The sequence below is a fragment of the Musca autumnalis genome, unplaced genomic scaffold (assembly GCF_047663935.1).
Source record: "Musca autumnalis isolate F117 unplaced genomic scaffold, ASM4766393v1 scaffold_3, whole genome shotgun sequence".
NCBI lineage: Eukaryota > Metazoa > Arthropoda > Insecta > Diptera > Muscidae > Musca > Musca autumnalis.
The window spans coordinates 229,457,138-229,483,211 of NW_027411866.1; the positions used below are offsets into that span (position 1 = coordinate 229,457,138).

General features: G+C 33.1%; 2 protein-coding genes across 4 annotated transcripts in view; both read left to right on the forward strand.

Annotated features, from left to right (window-relative positions):
• Positions 1-26,074, forward strand: part of Sh (Potassium voltage-gated channel protein Shaker) — a 756,962-nt gene that overhangs the window by 18,857 nt on the left and 712,031 nt on the right. The gene's annotated exons all lie outside the window — the stretch shown is intronic.
• LOC141399084 (uncharacterized) lies at positions 10,039-24,530 on the forward strand. The gene is made up of 3 exons (XM_073977148.1): positions 10,039-11,408; positions 11,546-11,729; positions 22,603-24,530. The coding sequence occupies exon 3, from the start codon at positions 23,016-23,018 to the stop codon at positions 24,411-24,413; it is 1,398 nt and encodes a 465-aa protein (XP_073833249.1). The 5' UTR covers positions 10,039-11,408; positions 11,546-11,729; positions 22,603-23,015; the 3' UTR covers positions 24,414-24,530.

The window sequence follows — 26,074 nt, forward strand, 5'->3', positions numbered from 1 at the left end:
CTTAGATGAACGAATCCTGGTATCGATTGTGAACTGAAGTCAATTTTGGTTGTGTTTTTTTATTGTAGATGGTCTTTGTTGGTTTGGAGTTTTGTGTCTTCATCCTTTCTTCATAAATGAGTCATTACTCTGTGAGAACTTTTCAAAATGAGTTATGTGTGCTTGTGCGGTAGCATTTTACTGGTGGTGAAAATAAATCATTGAACAACGACTGTAAATGTCTTACGGTAGTGGCAGAAGACATGGTGGTGTATTTTTCTACTCTAGAGGACCATAATGGGTGGGTGGCTATATAAATAAGTATGGGTATGGCATGGCTAAATGTTCAAAAAGGAATATGTTTAAATAATTTTGTTAATAATCACAGGTCGTATTCGAATGTTATTAAACATTACACAGCTTGAAAGTTCACATTTTTAGAGTCTTTTAGCCTTTCACGACTTTAATTGGAAACCGCATGTCCTATCGAAATTGGATTGGAGAAAATATTGTGGCTGTGAAAATTCCGTACAACATTGACCTTTATAGAAATTCCATATAAAACAGTGATAAATAAAAACCGCTTACACCTGGGAAGTTTTTGCGGATTCTGAAACAACAATGTTCATAGATGAGAAATATCCAAAAACAAGAAAAAAACGCTGGAAGGATTTTTAAATAAATCGCGGTCAAAGGTTTCATTTTAATACCCTTCACCATATGGAGGGTATAATTAAATTTGTCATTACGTTTGTAACACATCGAAATATTCGTCGGAGACCCTATAAAGTACATATATTATTGATCAGCATATGTTGATTTAACCATGTCCGTCTGTCCGTCTGTCTGTTGAAATCAAGATACAGCTCAAAATTTTAAAGATAGAGAGCCAATATTTGGAAAAGGAGTGTTTATTACTTGCAGGATGGTTGGTGTTGAAAATGGGTTATATCGGTCCACGTTTTGATATAGCCCGCATCGAAAGGTACCTTCCCATTTTCCGTATTTTGAAGGTTGTGGCTTCAATATTCCACCAAAATGTCTGAAATTTGGTATTTAGTCTTCAATGTGATATAAAACTGTTCGCCAGAAATTTGTCTGTACAGGTCCACGCCTTCATATTGCCACATTTTCGATTAAAATTCGTCGGTATAGGTCCACGTTTCGATATAGCCCCTTAGAACGGTACCTCCCGATTTTCGTAATACTGAAGATTGTGACGTCAATATCCCACCGAAATGGCTGAAATTCGTTATTTAGTCTTCCAAGAGTTATAAAATATTCCAGAAGAGTATTATCAGTATTTACGCCATTCTTACTAGTTCCCATTACAAATATGTTAATCCTGACGACTTCCACAGAGATTAAATTGTACTTAAGAGAAATGTTTTAACTTCTGTGAGGAAGGTAACTGAAAGTGTTGTCCGATATAGATCTTCTTCGAACGTCGTGTACGTTCCACTATGTGCAAAGATTCGGCCGAATTAGATACTCAATTCGTTAGTTATGCTGACCTGTACCGCATGCTGTGCAGATATTTTGCACGGTGTCATCAATCCTTGTCCTATTGGAATTTTGACGGATGCACCATGCCGAACGTGAATGAGCCAAAACTACTACGATTTGTTGTGGCAGCTGGCGTTCTTTCGTTGCGATAGGTAAGGGATATTCTTCGAGAACCGCATTTACATTTAAGGCATTTGCAACTGCATATGTTTGAATGTTACCCAAACCTGATTGATAGGCTTGCTGATCCAGCGGTTCTCTTCTGTATAGTTTTTACCTCTTTATCTCTCTGTAGAGAATGAAAATCTCTGCTGACATGCCTCGATGGGGGAGTTGTATTCTCACGGTAACACTCGAGCAAGTACTGCAAGAATGTTCCATCTTCGCCTCAAGAGGAGGCACTATGTTGCTATTCACGTACTGAAAGTTTTAAGTATTATTCCATTACGTTGCACTTATATTCGCGGACCTCTCTTGTCGCGCATAGCTTACCACAGACCGTTATATTTGATCAGCAAGGTTTCTTTGTATGCACCCCATGTACTGCAGGATAGGGATTTGAGGACCTTACTCCTCAGTTTGTCGCAGGTAGATGCGGCAGCTTTAGAATCTTCAAATAGTTAGTGGTCGAAATTCAGTTACCATTGAGAAGGACATTCAACTCTGTGCCTATGAACGACGATTTTTTAGACTTAGTAGCGAATATTTGGATATTTCTTGCTCGGAAAAAGATGACAAATTTGATCAAATAGAAGTTCAGCCACTAAAAGAAGTTATCCGATGTCAAGAACGTACAATTAGCCGCATACACAATTATCTCAGTGCCGTCTGAGGGGGTGAAATACAGGAAAGGTTGAGGTAAAATAGTTCCACAGATGTCACCCCACCTTGGGAAACTCCATGTTTCACTCTACGGGAATTCCAGGTACGACTAGCTTCCAAACTTGACCGGAGAATAGTCTGCTCTAAATCTTTTGATTTGTCAAGCGTCACCAACACTGTTGTGGTTGAGTCCTCGACTAATATGTATGTGCGGAGATGGCGTGCAGCGCTGTTGTAGTGTTGTGCTGCCCAAAGAACCCATGCTGATGATCGTCTACTTGATAGCAATTTATGGTGATGGGGAGGAGTAAATCCTCAATAGCCTTAGTTAGGTACGATTCATCTTGCTGGCAACCTGGGCTGGCTTCGGTAGCGGGACCACCCATTTTCCAGACAACGGGCAGGTATACTTAATTGTCAAGGAGATATCATCACGATCATTTGGCGTTTCTAATGGCATTTTCAATATCATAAATTCGGATGGGTTCTCCACGGCGACATAGTACACTTCTTTTGTCCTGTCACTTCAAGGGGTGATCCACAAGTTGCCGATTAAAATAACTTAAGAATTACATCTTGGGATCAGTGGGGGTAATGTCGCAAAACGTGAATAAGTTCCTTCCTATCTTCCTTCCTTTTAGGGATTGAGGGTGACTTAACCGCTTAATTCTGGGGTCACTAGGATAGGCTCAACGACCTTCATCAGGTTAATTTGCTAGTTCCGTCGCCCCTGCATTGGAATTTGCTTTCACTTCGGGTATACTAGCAACAGATCGGTTGCAGCTGTCATGGTGTCCTGGAACATAATATCTGCTACCCGAACATCAGAAGGGTTGGTCGGTTTTCTAAAGACCTTATTGGTAAACTTTTCGAAACTAGGCCAATTAGCTTTCAAATGATCGATGAAACTGCGGGAGGTCTGTTGATAGAGAAAACAAGTAAAAAGGTATCAGTCATCTTTGCCGACAGAGATATACCCTCAGACAGTGTGGATTGAAATACTTTTTTCCAACAAAAAATGTATGTAGTTAATCCCCCTAAATTTTCAAAATGTTGGGCTTATGAACCGACAAAAGTGTGGATAGAATTAAAGCTCAAAATATTGCGGGGATATCGATAGATAGAGCTTTTTTATCACACTAGCCTACCACAAACATAATATCGCTGTAAACAGGGCCACTAGGAAAACCTTCGGTAAAAATGTCCAATGCATCCTCGAACAGACCCTTAACCAAACAAAAACATTGAACATTTGTGTGGGCGGTACCATAAGGATTAGACAGATAAGGTCTAAATTTTAACATAAGCTATGTTTCGACAATATTTAGAGATCCAAAGTTTGGACCAAATTGGTTGCTACGTCTATGAGAAACCGCGCCATTTTACCATTTTAGCGAATATTTTCGAACTTCTGTGGGAGAAGTGCCGGAAGGAGTGGACCTATAAGCACCACCTTCAAATTTCATCTAATATTCGAAGAAATATTACAATATCCAAAGTGTGGACGAACACAGTATTCGGCACGAGCTCTCCAGCCACTACTTATGGTGCCATAGGGGTATTTTTACAACTTTCGGGCTGTTTTCTCAAGAAGTATGGACGTGCCCCTGAAAAAACTTTAACTGTCAGGTGAATTTATCCAAAATTTTGTGTGGGAGGTACACGATGGTGTGGACAATATAGTCCATATTCGAACCTGATCCATATCTGGTAGATATATTAGGGTGTGTAAATGTGGGAAAGGTACCTGAAGAAGTGGGCCGATATGGCTTATCTTCGAACTTAAACTAAGTTTGCACAAAATATTACGAAGACCAAATTGTGGACCGAATCGGCAGATCCGTTCGAGAGTTATCTTGGGCTCCAACCACTACACACGGTGTCATAGGGTTTTTTTCTTTCTTTGAGGCTATTTTCTCAGGAAGTATGGACTTGCCCGTTTTGAAACTTATACCATCGTATGGGGGGCAGTGAATACAAGTTGCTACAACAAAAGTCAAAGCAATTCGAGAGAAGGTCCTAAACTGCACTTATCCGAAATTTTGTGTGGGAGGTACGCGAAGGAGTGGACCGATACAACCCATCTTCGAACTTAAACTAAATGTGGACAAAATATTACGAAAACCAAAGTTTGGACCGAATTGGTTGATCCGTTCGAGAGTTATCGACGCTCCAGCCAGATAGACGGACGGACATGGCTAAATCAACTCCAAATTGTCTGAAACACATTTCGTCCAAACATACTTGGGGTCTAAAACCATTATTTCGATGAGGCACATTTTGCCCGTATAAAAGTGTTTATACCCCCGTTAGCATAAATGCTGAGGGTATAATTACAGGGAGATGGTCTGGCCCAAGAGGAACCACGGGTTGACATCATTTGACACACCATGGCAATCTCTGCTAATTCTTGTAGGGCTTGCCTTCAATGACCTTGCAAAACTTACCGCTAACAATATACTGGTCATTACATTTGACAGAATGCAACAACTTATGAAGAGCCATAAAGTTTCCTAAGACCAGTCGGTTATGACCTTCCAAAAGCGGGCTAATATGAGCCTATAGCCTGGAGTATAGCTTTTATATGGCAGGATGTATACATTAACAACTTTATCTTGGCAGTTCCACACCCGACTGGCCCTCCACAACCATTCCAATGTTCGCTCAGTAGAGTCAAACTCAAGCGAGATAGGTCTGCCTGGTACAACAGGAATGCTGGTCTACCAATTCTACCCCGTCAGTTCTGCTGCTACTGCCATACATTCCATGTCCTCGACATCAGAGCCGGGCTCAAGCCAGATAGTTCTGTATTGAAAAGACTAGTGCAAGAAGGTAGCTAGTCCTACACTTCTGGTGTGATCCTTCCCCAGCTAGTTGTAACCATCACAACGCTGTGAGTTACATTTAATGTTGCTTTACTGCACCGCCGCGACCAAAAAGGGCAAGATTCTATTCACTAAACCAAGGGTTAAGAACCATGTAAATACGTTGTACGTATACGTAATTGCCGTACCCAATACAACATATTTCGCATACGCCTTACTGCATATTAACATTAGAAAATATGTTAAGTTAAATTTTTAATGACTATCGGATTATCCGCTTGTCTAAATTCTAAATTCTTCTTAAAGCAAAAAATATACATATGTATACATATATTTGACACAATCGCTTACTATGGATTTAGCGAGAGATTTTCATTGTAACCAATCCTATTTCCATCAACGCCAACATTAACAATATTTTTTGTACGGTTTTGGTGGTTATGCATAAATAAAGCAAAATGATTTTGTTTTCATAAGTGTTGTTGTTGTTTCTGTTGTTGTCATACTCATTGTTACAAGTTTGACCTCGTGCACTTGACTATGGATGGTTTTCTTATGATAAACAAATGCAAATAGAAAAAAAGTAAAACGAAAAAGAAATCGGCGACAACAACCACGGCAACGAACACGACACTAAAAAAATAACAAACAACAAACGAATGAACGGAACAATTTAACAGCTCAGAACACGCTAACCAATAACCTACACACTCCCACCCGAGAAATATAAAGAACCAACAGAAACATTTACCACCCTTGTGTTTCCTTCTTTATTTCCGACAAGCATCACACAAACACCAACAATTCCTAAAAAACATGAACCTTACACTGCAGTGCTGAGAGCCCGTTAAATGCCTCCCAATGACAACGAATGAAAAAACAATAAAAACACGAACACGAATATGACTAAGAGAAAGAAGCCAATACCGATTTGTTCACTCTCATAACAGTGAGCACGTGTATGGTAGTATATTTCACATGAAAAGAAATGAAGCCCATGGTTAACTGAGAATGTGCGAGAGAGTATATTAGCTCGGCTTGTTTATTTGAATTTGGCTTATTACGAAACCAATGATAAAGGACATAGAGTGTAGAAAGAAACGAGGGTTAAGGGAGAGGTCTTTAGGTGAAACTAAAGATGTATCATAGGATGTAATATACGCTCGCTGAAGCCACAATCAGTTCATTGGTTGAGGTTCCAACCAGAAAAAAAACTGTAAATAGCATCTATAATTTTCTTAAGTTGCCTATCCAGTTTAGACTGTTATTTCTTCCTTTTTAAATTGACCTCGTTACTAAAGAGAGCATTTAGCAACACTTTTCTTTACTCCCTACCTTGAAATTTACTACAAAGAGCGGCATTTTGTACAATACAACTTCCTTCTATACTGGTTTGATGCAACTTTTATAGGCGACAAATCAAATCGTCAAACAAAACCAAATCTCAGAGTTTATAAAAAATTTACAGCTATCGGTTTGAATTTTGTTGTCGCCAACGAAACCAACAACAATAGAAATGTCTACAACGGAGATTGTACTCAAAAGTTTGTTGGATGGTAGTTCGTTCAAACAATCAGTTAATGAAGAAAGTATCAAACAAACGACAGAAACGAAATATAAACGTTCATAAATGAGACACGAGACTTTTTAGCTGGAAGCATGTTTGGGAAAACTGAATGGATATTAGTCAGAGTCTATGAGTGTACGTTTTTTATTTTTATTTATAGTACTTTTGCAAGAATAGCATATCCTAAAATACCGACTATAGGTAACCCAATGCACAAATAATTGTAAATTTTTAAGATAAATTATATACTATAAAATATAACATATAAAATATAAAAAATAAAATAAAAACTATGAAATATAACATTTAAAATAGCGTATAAAATATAAAATGTAAGATATAAAATATAAATTAATATAAATATAAATTGAATAAATTATAAATATAAATTATAAAACATAAAATAAATATTAAATATACAAATAATAAACTATTAAAATATTTAAATATTAAACCATTAAAATGTTAAAATATTGTAACATTTAAATACTTAAATATTAAAATAATAAAATACTAAGCTATTAAAATATTAAAATATTAAAATATTAAAATATTAAAATATTAAAATATTAAAATATTAAAATATTAAAATATTAAAATATTAAAATATTAAAATATTAAAATATTAAAATATTAAAATATTAAAATATTAAAATATTAAAATATTAAAATATTAAAATATTAAAATATTAAAATATTAAAATATTAAAATATTAAAATATTAAAATATTAAAATATTAAAATATTAAAATATTAAAATATTAAAATATTAAAATATTAAAATATTAAAAATATTAAAATATTAAAATATTAAGATAATTAAATATTAAAATATTAAAATATTAAAATATTAAAATATTAAAATATTAAAATATTAAAATATTAAAATATTAAAATATTAAAATATTAAAATAATAAAATATTAAAATATTAAAATATTAAAATATTAAAATATTAAAATATTATAATATTAAAATATTAAAATATTAAAATATTAAAATATTAAAATATTAAATAATATTAAATTATTAAAATATTAAAATATTAAAATATTAAAATATTAAAATATTAAAATATTAAAATATTAAAATATTAAAATATTAAAATATTAAAATATTAAAATATTAAAATATTAAAATATTAAAATATTAAAATATTAAAATATTAAAATATTAAAATATTAAAATATTAAAATATTAAAATATTAAAATATTAAAATATTAAAATATTAAAATATTAAAATATTAAAATATTAAAATATTAAAATATTAAAATATTAAAATATTAAAATATTAAAATATTAAAATATTAAAATATTAAAATATTAAAATATTAAAATATTAAAATATTAAAATATTAAAATATTAAAATATTAAAATATTAAAATATTAAAATATTAAAATGTTAAAATATTAAAATATTAAAATATTAAAATATTAAAATATTAAAATATTAAAATATTAAAATATTAAAATATTAAAATATTAAAATATTAAAATATTAAAATATTAAAATATTAAAATATTAAAATATTAATATATTAAAATATTAAAATATTAAAATATTAAAATGTTAAAATATTAAAATATTAAAATATTAAAATATTAAAATGTTAAAATATTAAAATATTAAAATATTTAAATATTAAAATATTAAAATATTAAAATATTAAAATATTAAAATATTAAAATATTAAAATATTAAAATATTAAAATATTAAAATATTAAAATATTAAAATATTAAAATATTAAAATATTAAAATATTAAAATATTAAAATATTAAAATATTAAAATATTAAAATATTAAAATATTAAAATATTAAAATATTAAAATATTAAAATATTAAAATATTAAAATATTAAAATATTAAAATATTAAAATATTAAAATATTAAAATATTAAAATATTAAAATATTAAAATATTAAAATATTAAAATATTAAAATATTAAAATATTAAAATATTAAAATATTAAAATATTAAAATATTAAAATATTAAAATATTAAAATATTAAAATATTAAAATATTAAAATATTAAAATATTAAAATATTAAAATATTAAAATATTAAAATATTAAAATATTAAAATATTAAAATATTAAAATATTAAAATATTAAAATATTAAAATATTAAAATATTAAAATATTAAAATATTAAAATATTAAAATATTAAAATATTAAAATATTAAAATATTAAAATATTAAAATATTAAAATATTAAAATATTAAAATATTAAAATATTAAAATATTAAAATATTAAAATATTAAAATATTAAAATATTAAAATATTAAAATATTAAAATATTAAAATATTAAAATATTAAAATATTAAAATATTAAAATATTAAAATATTAAAATATTAAAATATTAAAATATTAAAATATTAAAATATTAAAATATTAAAATATTAAAATATTAAAATATTAAAATATTAAAATATTAAAATATTAAAATATTAAAATATTAAAATATTAAAATATTAAAATATTAAAATATTAAAATATTAAAATATTAAAATATTAAAATATTAAAATATTAAAATATTAAAATATTAAAATATTAAAATATTAAAATATTAAAATATTAAAATATTAAAATATTAAAATATTAAAATATTAAAATATTAAAATATTAAAATATTAAAATATTAAAATATTAAAATATTAAAATATTAAAATATTAAAATATTAAAATATTAAAATATTAAAATATTAAAATATTAAAATATTAAAATATTAAAATATTAAAATATTAAAATATTAAAATATTAAAATATTAAAATATTAAAATATTAAAATATTAAAATATTAAAATATTCATATATTAAAATATTAAAATATTAAAATATTAAAATATTAAAATATTAAAATATTAAAATATTAAAATATTAAAATATTAAAATATTAAAATATTAAAATAGTAAAATATTTAATTTAATCATTTAATATAAAAATATTACAAGACCACAAAGAAATTGTTCACTGGGAAATTTTAAGAAAAATTTACAACTATTGTGTTTCTCTGATTGGGGCGTTTAAATAGCCAAGCTTGAATGTCTGCCCTCATACTCTTGACTCCTAGGCCACGACAATCATAACATGGAAGAAGATTGTAACGACCTATGTATGATGTTTTGTTTTTGTTTGAGCGCGTGTACTGTGGGCTATGTGTTTGAAGAGGGGGCTTAAACAAGGATATTTTGTTTTAGGTTGTGAGTGGTGGCGGTGGTAGTGGTTGGTTGTGGCTGACTGGCTGGCTGCGTGTGTATCGTTGCCAAAGTCACAACACGAGACTTTGTCTTAACTCTACTGCTCTCTAACAGGAACTACACGCCACTAACAATGATGACGACGACTACGACTACCACGGCGACGACGGAAATAAACGGAAATACAAATACACGCACACACACTCACACACAAATAGTATAAACTCTGTGTATGACTTTTTTCCATTCTGCAGATTGTTGGTTATTTCGAGTTAAGTAAAGTTAGCAAAATTTATTTGTTGTTTGCCAAACGAAGAGAAGTAGTGAATAATTTAAGCGGAACCTAAGCCAGAACGGGTCGATATATTTGAAAAAGAAAAAATGATTTAAAACAAGCGGAAAAAGAGTAAAGTTGAAAAAAAAAATTCAATGAATTTTTGCAATTGTGAAGCTCAAGAAAAATAATAATATTAACAAAAATAATTTTTCCCCAAAATCTCGTTGGATAAGCAAAAAAAAGAAGAAGAAAAAAACGAAGTTTGTGAAAGCTAAAATGTGTGATGAAATCATGTGATAAAAATAAAACTCCATGTGGAGGCAACACCAAAATCAAGTTGCTGTGTAAAATTTTCTTTTTGGCCATTCAATGTCAAGCTGACTAAAAGAAAGTAGCAAACAACAAATGAATAAAGAAACAAAGGAAATTGTAAAAAAGTGAAACGTGTTTTTGAAATATGTGTTTTTAAGCGTTTTTGAAAAGCTGTCCGTTGTAAATATTCAACACAATTTGCCCGCTGATACAGCTGATGCCTGAATAGTTGTGCACAAAAGTTATTGCTTGAGAATTATCAGCGTCCAATGTTAATTTTTAGAGTTATTTACTCTTCTTCTTATTATTCTGCCACGTTTTGTTGTTATTCGAAGTGTGGTGGTAATGGTCTTGCTGCTTACGTATGTTAACGCTGCTGCAACTAATCCCATCTCAACGTTTCCTACTGCTGCTGCTGCTGATGCCATTGCACTTCCGATTGCAGTTTCAAAAGTGATGTTTTTGCTGCAATTCAATCTTCTCTGCAAATAAAATTTGGAGTTTTATCTCTTTCCGCAAAGAAGAGCGAAATCAGAAAAAAAAATACAAAACTAACAAGAGTATAAAACATGTGACAACGCCTAAAACTATATTATAAACAAAATAAAACATTATAGCAAATTTTAAATCTACTAAAAATAAAAAGAAAAGCAAAAATAATTTTTATAAAAAAGGAAAAAAGTTACTTTAAAGTAATATTTTTAAATAATAATAATAGACTCTCTTTTGAACTCCCCTGCTTAGTTGCTTAGTTTTTAATTTTCAAAACACTTTTAAGTAGTGCAGCGCGCGCTTCTTTCTAATGTCCGTGTCCCCCTATAGAATATTCATGGACCTCTGAGGAGAGCTGCATTAATATTAATAAAATGAATATTATTTTTGTGTTTCGTAACTGTTGCTCTCCCATGTAAAGAAAAAGAAACAAAATATTGCAATTAAAATCCGCTGTGATATAAAGTGGCTTATAACACTAAAAATATTAATAAATACATAAAAAGTAAAATTAATTAAAAACAACAACAAATTAAATTTATTCCCGATCAGCTCAATTTTTAAATTAAAAATAGTCACAGCTTAATTAATAAGAAATAAAATTAAGTGCAAACACCAACAAATAATTCGGTTTCGTCCATATTCAAACCAATAAAATTTTATTAAACCGAAATTTATTGAAAACAAAATTAGCTGCAAAATAAATAAACAACAATTTTAACAAACACCGCAAAAAGTAAGAATGGAATACATTAGAGAAATAGTGAAAAAATATATATTATCTTCAATTTTATTTATAATAATCCCCTCGTATATTAAAGTTAATGGCTTATCTCCATTAAGTGAAGAATACTAAAATTACAAAAATCTTTGTGAAAACATCTGAATATAAAATTCACCGCTGAAAAATAAACAATTGTTTTTATATTAAAAAATAAAAATAAAAAGTTTTCTAAAAATGTTTTTGTATAAAGTGATTTTGAAAAGATTTAAACTCCATATAATTATCAACTAACAAGACGTTAGTACCTAACAACAGGGTTGATTTCAACTGTTAATTTTGAAGATATAAAAAAAAAAACAATAATATATTGTTAGAGTAATTTGTGTACCCATCTTCCTAACGAAATCTTTACGAACTCAGCCGCCTTTACAATTAACAAGTGCAATAACAATGTCTGAATTATCGAATATTCCTTGGAGTGCAAGGTTGTAAACTGTTGTACCTACCAATGAAGCGTTCTTCACATGTTTATATTTGACTATTGGCGGTAGTTTTCGTAACACTTAATATATTTTATACACTAGCGGTCATCTGAATAGGTTTGAATTTTTTTCTTTTTATATGTTAAGGTATCTTCTGATGGGTTCGTATTGCAGATCCATACTATTTACTTTTTGAGAGTCCTATACTATGCCAACATTCCCAAGAAAAAACCTGACGGTGTTGCCATATTTTCGGAAAATATCCCAATTATAATAAAAAATGTACAAAAAGTGTCCAATTTTTGCGATCATCAGAATAGGTTTGAATCAAATAAAATTGAATAATTGTACTACCCATGCAAATATTGCGCAGTTTTTTGGTATAGTTTAGTAAAATGGAACATTCTGATAAATCTTACAACAAAGTTGACCCGCTTTATTAGGAACGTGGGTTCAATTCTCAACCTGGAAAAGTTACCAAGAAGTTTCAGATAAAATCAAGAAATATTCCAACAAAAACGTTTTATAAACCTGCTTTAAATTACTTTTTGTTTTCGTTAGATCTCTTCTGAGCTCCGAAAATTGTCTGAAAGCAAATACGAAGTGTAGCGATATTATTATGATCGATAAATTAGAAAGGTCATTGAAAATAGTTGGTATTTTAGTTCAAGTTTCATTTTTAACTATCCTTGCAGTACAAATTTAAGTATTATCATGCTCAGAAATCCACCGTAATTGACCACATGTATCATAAATGTTCGAAAATTGATCTGGAAGAATGTTTCTTCGACGACAATAAAGTAGAAAATTGTAATTCAAATTTAAGTCAAAGGGGCATAATATCGCCGACTTTTATAGTGCTGTAATACCTATATAGTCAGGTCGAAAAGCTTTTTTCTGTTAACAAGTCATAAAACAAACACGAATAAGTACAAAAGTATGGACTACTGAGGTTATACAGCACTATAAAAGTCGGCGATATTATGCCCCTTTGACTTAAATTTGAATTTCAATTTTCTACTTTATTGTCGTCGAAGAAACATTTTTCCAGACCAATTTTCGAACATTTATGATACATGTGGTGAATTATGGAGGATTTCTGAGCATGATAATACTTAAATTTGTACTGCAAGGATAGTTAAAAAATGAAACTTGAACTAAAATACCAACTATTTTCAATGACCTTTCTACTTTATCGATCATAATAATATGGCTACACTTCGTATTTGCTTTCAGACAATTTTCGGAGCTCAGAAGAGATCTATCGAAATCAAAAAGTCATTTTAAGTAGGTTTATAAAACGTTTTTGTTGGAATATTTCTTGATTTTATCTGAAAGTTCTTGGTAACTATTCCAGGTTGAGAATTGAACCCACGTTCCTAATAAAGCGGGTCAACTTTGTTGTAAGATTTATCAGAATGTTCCATTTTACTAAACTATATCAAAAAACAGCGCAGTATTTGCATGGGTTGTACAATTTTTCAATATTATTTGATTCAAACCTATTCTGATGATCGCAAAAATTGGACACTTTTTTGTACATTTTTATTATAATTGGGATATTTTCCGAAAATATGGCAACACCGTCAAGTTTTTTCTTGGGAATGTTGGCATAGTATAGGACTCTCAAAAAGTAAATAGTATGGGTCTGCAATACGAAGACATCAGAAGATACCTTAACATATAAAAAGAAAAAAAATCAAACCTATTCAGATGACCGCTAGTGTATATTGTGCGGATTTGGGAGTTATAACCTGTCTAACATGGCCATATTGCCCAAAAAGTATTACATAGCAGAAAATTTTGTTTACAACTTTCCGCACTTTTTACCAAAATTTACAAAATTTTCCCTTCGTCTTACGCAAAAATGGCGCTGGAAAGCGGTCTCTTTAGATACTTTTTAGGCCACCAATTTTCTACATTTTTGGAAATGTTGACTAAATTTTCGTAAAGTAATTAGCCCACATTCGGGTTCAATTGCGGTTAGCCACAGAGATCACATCCCCATAACATCCTCGCCCCCAATGATGTTCTTGTAATACCTGGATGTGAAGGATTATGAATTTTAATCGTATAGACTGTGTCTGATGCTTACTCCACAAACTCTTAAAATTCTATTTTTATACCCTACACCATATTATGGAGGCCATAATTAAATTTGTCATTCCGTTTGTAACAAATCGAAATATTCGTTAGAGGCACTATCTTCTTTATTTGCATATCCGTTATCCGCAGCGATCATACAATATTACATTGTTCTTGCAAATATCTAGTTTATGTGGAAAGCGATAATTGTCGGTTTTTAGCCGCTGTTAGAAGACTGAGTCCATCACGGTATCCGGTCCAGTCTTGAATATTTTTTAGCCAGGACAATTCTCTTCGACCTCTACCACGTCTTCCTTCAACTTGGGATTTGAGAATGATCTTATATTTTTTGTTCCTCATCAAATGTCCCAAATAGGAAACTTTTCTGGTTTTGATGGTTTTAATTAGCTGTCGTTGTACATTCATTCTTCGCAGAACTTCGGTATTGGACACTCGATCGGTCCATGGAATTTTGAGCACACGTCGGTATGTCCACATTTCAAATACTTCCAATTTCTTCTCGTCAGCTGATTTTACAGTCCATGTGTCAGCCCCGTACAATAGAACAGACCATACATAGCACTTTATAAAGCGGGTTTTAAGTTCAATTTGATGTCGTGGCTGCTTAGTACTTTTTTGTATTTGAGAAACGCTTCTCTCTCCATTTCTAGGCCCTATAAAGTATATATATTCTTGATCAGAGAAAAATTCAAAGTCGATAAAACCATTTCCGTCTGTCTTTTGAAATCAAGATACAGCTCGCAATTTTGAAGATAGAGCTTTGTAATTTGGTATAGAAGTTTCTATTACTCCTAGGGTATTTGGTATTGCCAATAGGCTATATCGTTCCACGTTTTGATAAACCTCCCATAGAACGGTACCTGAAATGCCTGAAATTTGGTATTTTGTCTTCGTTGGGGGTACTCAACTTTCCTCCCAAAATTTGTCGGTATAGATCCACGCCTTCATATAGCCCCCATAGAACGGTACCACCAAATATTTGGTATTTTGAATGTTATGGCCTCAATATTCCACCGAAACGGCAGAAATTTGGTATTTAGTCTTTGTTTGGGTTATTCAACTTTCCCCGTTAAATTTGTCGGTAGAGGTCCATGCCTTAATATAGCACCCATAGAACGTACCACCCGATTTTCGGTATCTTGAAGTTTGTGGCCCCAACAGCCACCGAATTGGCTGAAATGTGGGATTTAGTCTACGTTGGAGGTAAAAACCTTTCCGATAGAAGTTCGTCGGTAAAGGTATAAAACTTTTCCCCAGAAATTTGGCGGTTCAGGTCCACGACTTAATATAGCCATAGAACGGTACCTCCCGATTCTCGTAGGCACCGATATATCAGAAATTTTGTCTTTAGTCTTCTTCCCGCCAGAAGTTTGTCGGTATAGATCGACTTTGTAATATAGCCCCCATAGAACGGCACCTTTCGAATTTCGGTATTTTTAAGGTTAGCCACATTGTTTTACCAAAATTGCTGAAATTTGGTATTGTATTTAGTAATTTTTCCATTTTACTTCAATACAACACGTGGTGGAGGGTATAAAAAGTTCGGCCCGGCCGAACTTACCTAAAATATATATGTGGATTTCTGAGTGGAATCGGACACTTTTTTCAAAAAGTGGTTTAATTTCCTTTATTTTTTGCTGTGGCGATGCTGCCCATCAGCAAAATATTTTAGTATATTTTCAGATTTTTTTTTAGAAATACCCATAACTTCTTTTATATTGGTGCAAATAGAAAAAAATCTTTTTTTATTTTTATACCCTCAGCCTTTAGGCTAAGGAGGGTATATACACTTTGATACGATGAAAATGTGCCTCATCGAAATAATGGTTTTAGACCCCAAGTATGTTTGGACGAAATGTGTTTCAGACAATTTGGAGTCGATCTAGCCATGTCCGTCCGTCTGTCTGTCTGTCCTGCTGGCTGGAGCGCACGATAACTCTCGAACGGATGAACCGATTCGGTTCAAATTTTGGCTTTCGTAATATTTTGCCCAAACTTAGTTTAAGTTCGAAGATGAGCTACATCGGTCCACTCCTTCCGGTACCTCCCCCACAAAAGTTCGAAAATGTTCGGAAAGTTTGTGCGCACGATAACTCTTTAAGGGAGTGACCGATTTGGTCCATACTTTGTATAGCGTAAACTTTCTACCAGAGTAATATGAGGTTCCAATATGGTCTTAATTGGTCCACTCCTTCGGGTACCTCCCACACAAAATTTCGGAAAAGTTCAGTTTAGGTTCATCTCTCGAATCGCTTTGATTTTTGTTGTAGCAACTTGTATTCACTGCCCTCCATACGACGGTACAAGTTTCATCAGGGGCAATCAGGTCCATACTTCCTGAGAAAATACCCCGAAAGTTTCAAAAAAACCCTATGACACCGTGTGAAGTGGTTGGAGCGCAAGATAACTCTCGAACGAATCTGCCGATTCGGTCCAACGTATGGCCTTAGTAACATTTTGCACAAACATAGTTTAAGTTTGAAGATAACCCATATCGGTCCACTCCTTCAGGTACCTTCTCCACAAATGTTCGGAAAAATTGTTCGTACGGTAACTCTTGAAGGGAGTGGCCGAATTGGTGTATACTTTACACATCCTAATATATCTACCAGATATAGATCAGGTTCAAATATGGACTATATTGGTCCACTCCATCCGGTACCTCCCACACAAAATTTCGGATAAGTTCACTTTAAGACCTAATATCGAATCACTCTGATTTTTGTTGAAGCAACTTGTATTCGCTGCTTAAATTAAGATGGTAACATTTTTTTAGGGGCAAGTCCATACTTTTTGAGCAAACAGCCCGAAGAGTGGAGATCCACTTCCATAACGGTCAATGTCAATCCATTCCTTTTAGTATCTCCTTTTGATCTTTAATCCTAATCAAAATGTTTGTCGGTTCAAATGCCCAAAATTTTTAAAACCCCCTAAATACATACGTATTTTTGGAAAAAATTGTTTCAATATACATAGGCTGAGGGTATATCTCTGTCGGTAAAGCCGACTGATACTTTTTTACTTGTTTTATCAGCTATTTAATAAAAAATAGAAAAAATTTTAATATTAAAAATCAATATTTATCAATGATTGTACTCTCCGATTTTCTTGATTTTTTTTGTATTAAACTACGATTAATTACAAACATTTTAAGTCCTATTTGGTAGTGGAAGTCGAATAATTACTATTTTTTCTTAATTTTGTAAAAATGTGTCAATAAAATGTGTCCTTTATAACAAAGTGAAACATTTGTTATTTAAAAAAAAATAATTTTTTACATTTGTTTTGTTGTTTTATTTAGGAATTTAGTCGGACAATAAAATAAATAAACAGTCGGACAATAAACTTACTAAACTGATGATCACATAACTACAGCTCGGGAATTATATTACTGGGCATTCCAGCAAAATAATCTACCAAGTATTAAAGTGATATTTCCTTCAGAAGATGACTATTATATAGTAATTATTCGAATCGTTCAAAATAAGACTTAAAATGTTATTAATCGTAGTTTAATACAAAAAATTTTGAGAAAAGAGAAGGGTACAAGCATTGATAAAAAATGATTTTAAATATTAAAACGCGAAAATTGCATCCAAGCTCACCGTGCAAAATTTGTTTATATTTTTTATTAGATAACTGATAAAAAATAAAATAATACAAAGAGACTTTTTCTATTTGGACCAATATTGAAGAAGCTATGAATAATTCTTTGCATATAGTTTTTACAGAATTCGAATTTTTCAAGGCGCGATAACTCTGGAACATTTAGTCAAAAAAATCTGAAACTATTCTAAAATGTTTTGCTCATGAGCAGCATCATCACAGCAAAACAGAAAGGAAATCGAAAAACACTTTTTGAACAAGTAAACAAGTATCAGTCGGCTTTGCCGACAGAGATATACCGTCAGCCTATGTGAATTGGAAATTTCATTTTCGGACAGATCGAATGTATTAAGGGTCTTTTCAAAATTTTGTGGCACTTTTTGGACATTTGAACTCGCTGGCAAAAATGTGGATTAGGATTAAAGTTCAAAAGTGTTGCGGAGGAAGGAATGGACCGGCATAGTGCTTTCCGGAAGTGTATCTTATTTTGAGAGTCATATCTTGGGTTATCGTACACCTGTTGGACCAGTATGCCGGAAAGCATTGACTTGTCCACCGAAAACATAATATGTCTGTAAACAGGACAACAAAGAACATCATCGGTATAAATTTCCAAAGGATCTCCGAACAGACCCTAAACTGCACTTGGACACAAATGTTGAACGTTTGTAAAGGAGGTATCCTAAGGAGAAGACCGATATGGGCCATTTTAGAAGTTAAACTAAGTTTGGAAAAAATATGACGAAGGCCAAATTTTGGACCGAATCGGTTTATCAGTTAGAGAGTTATTGTGCTCTCCACCTACTACATATGGTGCCATAGGGTTTTTTTTTACAACATTCGGGCTGTTTTCCCAAGACGTATGGACTTGCCACTGAAAAAACTTTTACCGTCGTAATTGAGACAGCGATTGCATGTTGCTTCAACAGAAATCAAAGTTAGTCAAGAGCAGGTCTTAAAGTGAACATATCCGAAATTTTGTGTGGGAGGTATCCGAAGGAATGGACAAATATAGTCCAAATTCAAACCTGATCTATATCTGGTAGATATACTAGGATGCGTAAAGTATGGACCAAATCGTCCTTTCCTTCAAGACTTATCGTGCACACAATTTTTCCGAACATGTTTGAACTTTTGTGGGGGAGGTACCTGAAGCAGTGAACCGATATGGCTTATCTTCGAAATTAAATTAACTTTGGACAATATATTATGAAGACCAAGTTCTGGATCGAATCGGCAGATCCGTTCGAGAGTTATCTTGCTCTCCAAGCACTACACACGGTCTCATAGGGGTTTTTTAAAAATTCAGGCTTTTTCCTAAGGAAGTATGGTTTTGCCCCTGATGAAACTTGTACCGCCGTGAATACAAGTTGTTACAACAAAAATCAAAACGATTCAACGGCAGGTCCTAAACTGAACTTTTCCGAAATGTTGTGTGGGAGGTACCCGAAGGCGCGGACCGATTGGGTCCATATTGGGGCCTTATCTAAGTTTGGTAGAAATTTCACAATGTGCAAAGTGTGGACCAAATCGGTTTCTCCCTTCAAGAGTTATCGTGCGCACAAATTTTCCGAACATTTTCGAACTTTTGTGGGGGAGCTACCGGAAGGAGTGGACCGATATAACCCATCTTCGAACTTAAAATAAGTTTGGACAAAATATTGCGAAAGCCAAATTTTGGACCAACCTGACACAAAATATATGGTTGAAACAACAATATATATTTTCAAAATTTTAAAATACACTAGTTTGCTCGTAGAATATGATTGCTCCTACAATATCTCTTATCTGCGTGTATGAACGTGTATATACCCTCGTTAGCATAAATGCTGAGGGTATAAAAAGGGTCAGACTTCATATATTCTTGATCAGGGTAAAATTCTGAATAGATTTAGCCGTGTCCGTCTGTTGTAATCACCCTAGCGTCCACAACAATTGAGCTAGGACGCTACACTGTTTCCATAGGTAGGTCACGATCGACTATTGGCTATATCGGTCGACATTTTAGTATAGTCCTCATATAGCGGTAACTCCCAGTTATAGGTATTTTGAAGATATTAGATGCATATTGGACCGAACCTATAATTTAACATTTGAGATTAGCCAAAAAACTTCTCCAACAAAAATTGTCAACTTAGGTCCATGTTTTGGCATAGCCCCCATACAACGGTGCCTCCCGATTTTCGGTATTTGGGAGATTTGTTACTACATTTTTGATCAAACTATCTGTAATTAGGCGTTTGAAGTTCCCGGTAGTCTAAAAACTTCATCCCCAAAAATACCCTGTTTCGGTATAGCTCCTATATTACGGATCGCCCCGATTTTATGCATTTTTGTGTTGATTTCAAATACGTTTTTTGACAACTACCTGTAATTTGGTCCCAAATTGTTGGGATAGCTCGCATATAACGGTGGAGTATGGTTCTAAATATTGGCTTCCTCTAATAACGCTGCTAACATTATATCACAAAATCTTACTGATTTTAAAATATCAATACTACCAGAGAAGTAAGCCTTAACAGGACCTATGCGCAAAACAATTCAACTGTTCTGGATGTGGTACTGAACTTGAGTAATATTGGCAATCACTCCTTTCAATAGTTATCGTATTTGTCAGCCATTTCAGTTGGTCAACGTAGGATTTTTTTAGAAGTTTCGGACCACTATTTCAGCACGCATGGAAAAATGTGTATCGTTATAATCAGAAATACGAGGAATACCTTCAGTAAAAATATTCTTTAATAGCTTTGTGGGAAAAACAGTTATTCGTTTGAATTTGACATACGTCACTCCTCTTGATAGTCACCGTAGGGTTTTATTTCATGGATGGCATGGAATTGGAATTGACCTCAAATCAGGTCCTCAAAGTGGCGAAAATTTCAAACTGATCCAGGTTTTGCATCATCATCTCATGAGGAATGGAATTGCCCATAACCAGAAATAGGTGAAAATTCCGAGGCGATTCTCGAACAGTACTTAATGAAGCATTTTTTAACTTTATCCGAAACAGTGAACCTTGATCAATGTTTAAAAATTCCGATTAAATCGTTTACTCTTTTTGAGAGTTAGCGTGTTAATCAGAAAGACAATTTGGTTATGGCTAGATCGATTCCAATTGTTTTCAAACGTGTTTGTTTTAATTATGCATACGAGTATGTGGGATTTAGATCCCATAATAGTGTATTAACTCTCTGTAGCAATTAACAAATACCAAATGTACTGTAGGCTAAGAGAAACTTTTAGCATAAAATCAAAACATGTGGGTTAGGTCATAGACTAATGAATGTATAGACAGAGAAATTGTAATGTGTTTGTTTTTGTATGTGTCGTCATTATACCCAGCACGACGTGTGTTCACTCAATAGCATTTTGTTTTGGCGTAAATTGCAAGATGGGTCATATCGATCCACTCCTTTAGGTAACTTCCCCTCAAAAGTTCGAAAATGTTAAAGTTAGTAACCGATTTGATGCATACTTTACACTTCGGGAAATTTCTACCAGACACTCCTTCGGCTACCTCCCACACAAAATTTTAGAAAAATTCAGTTTAGGACCTGCTCTCCGAACGCCTTGATTTTTGTTGTAACAACTTGTATTTGTTGCCCCCATTACGGCAGTACAAGTTTGTTCTGGGGTAAGTCAATACATCCTGAAAAAATGGTCCAAAAGCTCTAAAAATCCGCTATGGTACCATGTGGCTGGAGCGAATGATGACTCTTGAACGGATAAACCGACTTAGTCCAGAATTTGGCAGTCGTACTATTTTGTCCAAACTTAAATTAAGTTCTAAGATGGGCCACATCGGTCCTCTCCTTTAGGCATCGCCCCCACAAAAGTTCAGCACTTTTCACTAAAATGGTGCACTCCAGAAGGTAGTAACCCAATTGGTCCATACATTGCACTATCACGAGACATAGATCCGGTTCGAAAATCGGCAATGTATGTCAACACCTTCGGGTAGCTCTCACACTAAATTTCGAAAAAATTCATTTTACCACTGCTATCGAATCGCTTTGATCTTAGTCGTAACAACTTTTATTCGCTGCCATTACGACGGTACTAGTTTTTTCAGGGCTCGTCCATACCTCCTACAAAAATAGCCCGAAAGATGTAAAAACGCTCGATACTGTGTTTTTCGTGGTCATGCTTTCAGACCAACTGAAATGACTGGTGGGCACAATATCCATCAAAAGGAATGGCTCCCTAAATAAGATCCACCTCCAAAATAGACCACGTCGATCCATTCCTTCACGTACAAGCTCCGCATTACTTTTGAGCTTCAAACCAAATATATTTTTTGTCGGCACATTTCAGAAAGGTTCACTAAATTCGTAATCCGTAGATTGGATATTGCCAATAGATGGACGTTTGAAATCACACAGGCTGAGGGTATATCTCTGTCGTTATTGCCATTTTTAAAATTGAACGCATAGCCAACTGACTCAATTCCCACTCAGTGAGAGAAATTCAGTTAGCTCTGTCTATACTTTCATTAGAATATGGTTACACAAATTATTGGAATGTATATATCCTGCCAGCAAATCGAAAGTTGTTTAAAGTTTATTTGATCATCACCTGGATCATGTTAAAGAGAAAAATAAATCGTTTGATTCTTTTCAAAACCAATTTATACAATTTTTAAATGCCTAAATAAAAGTGATTAAATTAAATAATATTCTCAATTGTTTTAGAGTTACTAACAATCTTGGAATTTTTACTAAAAACCATTTCAACAAAATCGAATTCGCATTAAAATAAAAACAACAAAAATAAATAAACATAGAAAATAAACACCTAAAATTACTAAAACATTTTTAAAATTGCTAACAAAATCCTGAGCTCAGCTTAAGTTAAAAAAAGAGAAATCACCAAACAACAACAAAACTGGTTTTCAGCACAAGCAATTTATTTTATAAAGACAAATTTCTAACTTTACGGCTAAAACGCATATCAGAAAACCAGAAAAAAACAAAAATGAATAAATAAAAAACAAACTGCAACAAAAAATTTAGAAAAAAATTATCAAACAACAAAATTAAAACTAAACAACAGCAGCATCTTAAATTTTAACACCCTGCATTAACAAATAACCATAAAAGACAACATGGTTGGTTCACATGATTCGGGAACTTGTGATTGCTGTGGTACCTCAAGTGGCGGCAGTACAGATCAGCGACGACAACAACAGCAGCAAAGGGCACATTTGCCACCATTACCAATACAGCCGATATTGCCAGCGGGTCCACCACCACAAGCAGTGGCAGCTGCTGCACAACGCCAGCAACAAGCTGCTGGCGGTGGCGATAATCCACCAAGACCACCACCGGGCGGCCAACAGGCAAGAGCTGCACAACAGCAACCACCACAGCATGTACAAGATCAACAAAACAACAACAATAATAATAACAACAATAACAACAACCCGCCTGCACATGCTAATCCACAGCAACAACTTTTGGCCCAACAACGTAACAACATTGCCCATTATGTCAATCAAGTTAATCTCCATTTAAATTTGACCAACAACAATCCTGAACAACCGCCGGCGCCCCAGCCGCCACAGCCTCCACCACCGGACCAGCACCAGCAACCGGCTCATGCTCCACCTGCTCCCCAGTTGGGTCGTGACTATGTCTACAATAACAACAACAATCACATCTATGTCAATCCCCATTCATATGACACAAACACTGCCACCAGTCTAACCAATACCACAGCCTCACAAAACACTGCCACAGGATCAACGGCCCAAGCGGTGTCCTTGCAGCATACCACAACGGGTGGCAATACTGGCGGCCATGGTGATCATGAAAACAATAATGGAGGAGGTGGTGGTGGTGGTTCAGAAGCCGGCGCTGTCGGTGGTGGCGGAGGGGGTGATCTGACACGTCAACACACATCCACAACCTTGAGCACACTAAATACATATCTCTTTCCCTGTGGTGCAGACTCAGCCGGCACCATAGGTGGGGTGACCTTTAATGGCAGCCATTCATGCGATTTGGATTCGAATTTTAGTCGCATGGTTGCCGGCAGCAGTGAGGGTGGCAGTTCGACCATAACTTCTGGCTTGGGTTTTATAAATAAGCGACGCATAAAACGTCTCTTTGGTGTGGGTGGTGGTGGTGGACCCTATGCCTCGGCCTTGCGACGACGTAGCTCACATCTCATACAATTTCAAACTGCGGCCATGGCTGCCAAAAAACAACAACAAATGGAACGTGAAGCTGCCGTGGCCTCAGCCAATGCAGCCTTCTATGAACAACAGAAAAAGAAGAAGGAGAAGAAAAAGCCACCTGGTCCACCGCCTCAGGCAAGGCAGCAAAATTCCCGGCAAATGGAAGATCCCATGATGAATCGACCACGGCGCAATACCAGCAAAAAGAAGGATGAACTCAACCCCTATGAACAACAGCTTCAAGCTTTGGCCGAACAACATGACAAGTATTCAAACTCAAACACACAAAATCAAAATATTTGCCTTCATTTTTTACGGCTTTGAGGCCAACAACACCAATTTTGCAATGCCAACAAACAGTATAACAAAAATAGCAATTACAACAATAATTTTAGTTGAAATAACTTTTTTGAATAAAAACAAAATGCTTTTTTATCACAATTTTGTTGCACTTTTATTTGTTTTGATTTTTGTATGGAAAGCTTCCATAAAAGGCCAAAAGGTTAAGTTTGAAATTGCTTTTAACTTATTTTTAGTGTGTCTGTTGTACCTCCATATGGATAGCATTGTTTTTGTTGTTACCAAGCTGAAGCGAACATTTTTCAAATTAGCGTTTTACAAAAATTCCGCACCCCGTTATACCGACACCTGTAAGAAATTCCAAAATAAATTATTTTTTGAAAAGATTACTTACACCCGTTTTTCGAAAACTTTTTGCTTTAAAACGCAATTTTGTTTTGTCTTTAGTTTTTAGCTTTGATAAAAATCAATAATTTCATTGCAACGTATTGAGCTTACACCAAATATGCTTTAGAATTATATATTAACAATAACAAATATATTAATAATTTTTATAAACATATTAAAAATGATATGGTCATATGTAACCAAACATCAATATATGAATACTAGAGCTTTCAAAAAAATTCTCTCAAATTTCTATCAAAAAGAAATGCCGGAAAACATTGATGCAAAATCCATACTCTGGGTCATACTGCAACTAATTAAGACTATTCTGTGTGTTCTTACAAAAGATTGGGTTCTATTATAAGAATTCAAATTTACTGAAACATTTTATCACAATAAATAATTGTTTTCCTATAGAAATCCCTATTCAGCCAGGCTGAATAGAAGATTTCCTATAGAAATCCCTATTCAGCCAGGCTGAATAGAAGATTTCCTATAGAAATCCCTATTCAGCCAGGCTGAATAGAAGATTTCCTATAGAAATCCCTATTCAGCCATGCTGAATAGAAGATTTCCTATAGAAATCCCTATTCAGCCAGGCTGAATAGAAGATTTCCTATAGAAATCCCTATTCAGCCAGGCTGAATAGAAGATTTCCTATCGAAATCCCTATTCAGCCAGGCTGAATAGAAGATTTCCTATAGAAATCCCTATTCAGCCAGGCTGAATAGAAGATTTCCTATAGAAATCCCTATTCAGCCAGGCTGAATAGAAGATTTCCTATAGAAATCCCTATTCAGCCAGGCTGAATAGAAGATTTCCTACAGAAATCCCTATTCAGCCAGGCTGAATAGAAGATTTCCTATAGAAATCCCTATTCAGCCAGGCTGAATAGAAGATTTCCTATAGAAATCCCTATTCAGCCAGGCTGAATAGAAGATTTCCTATAGAAATTAAGACTATTCTGTGTGTTCTTACAAAAGATTGGGTTCTATTATAAGAATTCAAATTTACTGAAACATTTTATCACAATAAATAATTGTTTTCCTATAGAAACCCCTATTCAGCCAGGCTGAATAGAAGATTTCCTACAGAAATCCCTATTCAACCTGGCTGAATAGAAGATTTCCTATAGAAATCCCTATTCAGCCAGGCTGAATAGAAGATTTCCTACAGAAATCCCTATTCAGCCAGGCTGAATAGAAGATTTCCCATAGAAATCCCTATTCAGCCAGGCTGAATAGAAGATTTCCTATAGAAATCCCTATTCAGCCAGGCGGAATAGAAGAGTTCCTATA

Coding starts and splice junctions, on each gene's coding strand:
- LOC141399084 (XM_073977148.1), top strand. CDS start 23,016: ATGGTTGGTTCACATGATTCGGGAACTTGTGATTGCTGTGGTACCTCA.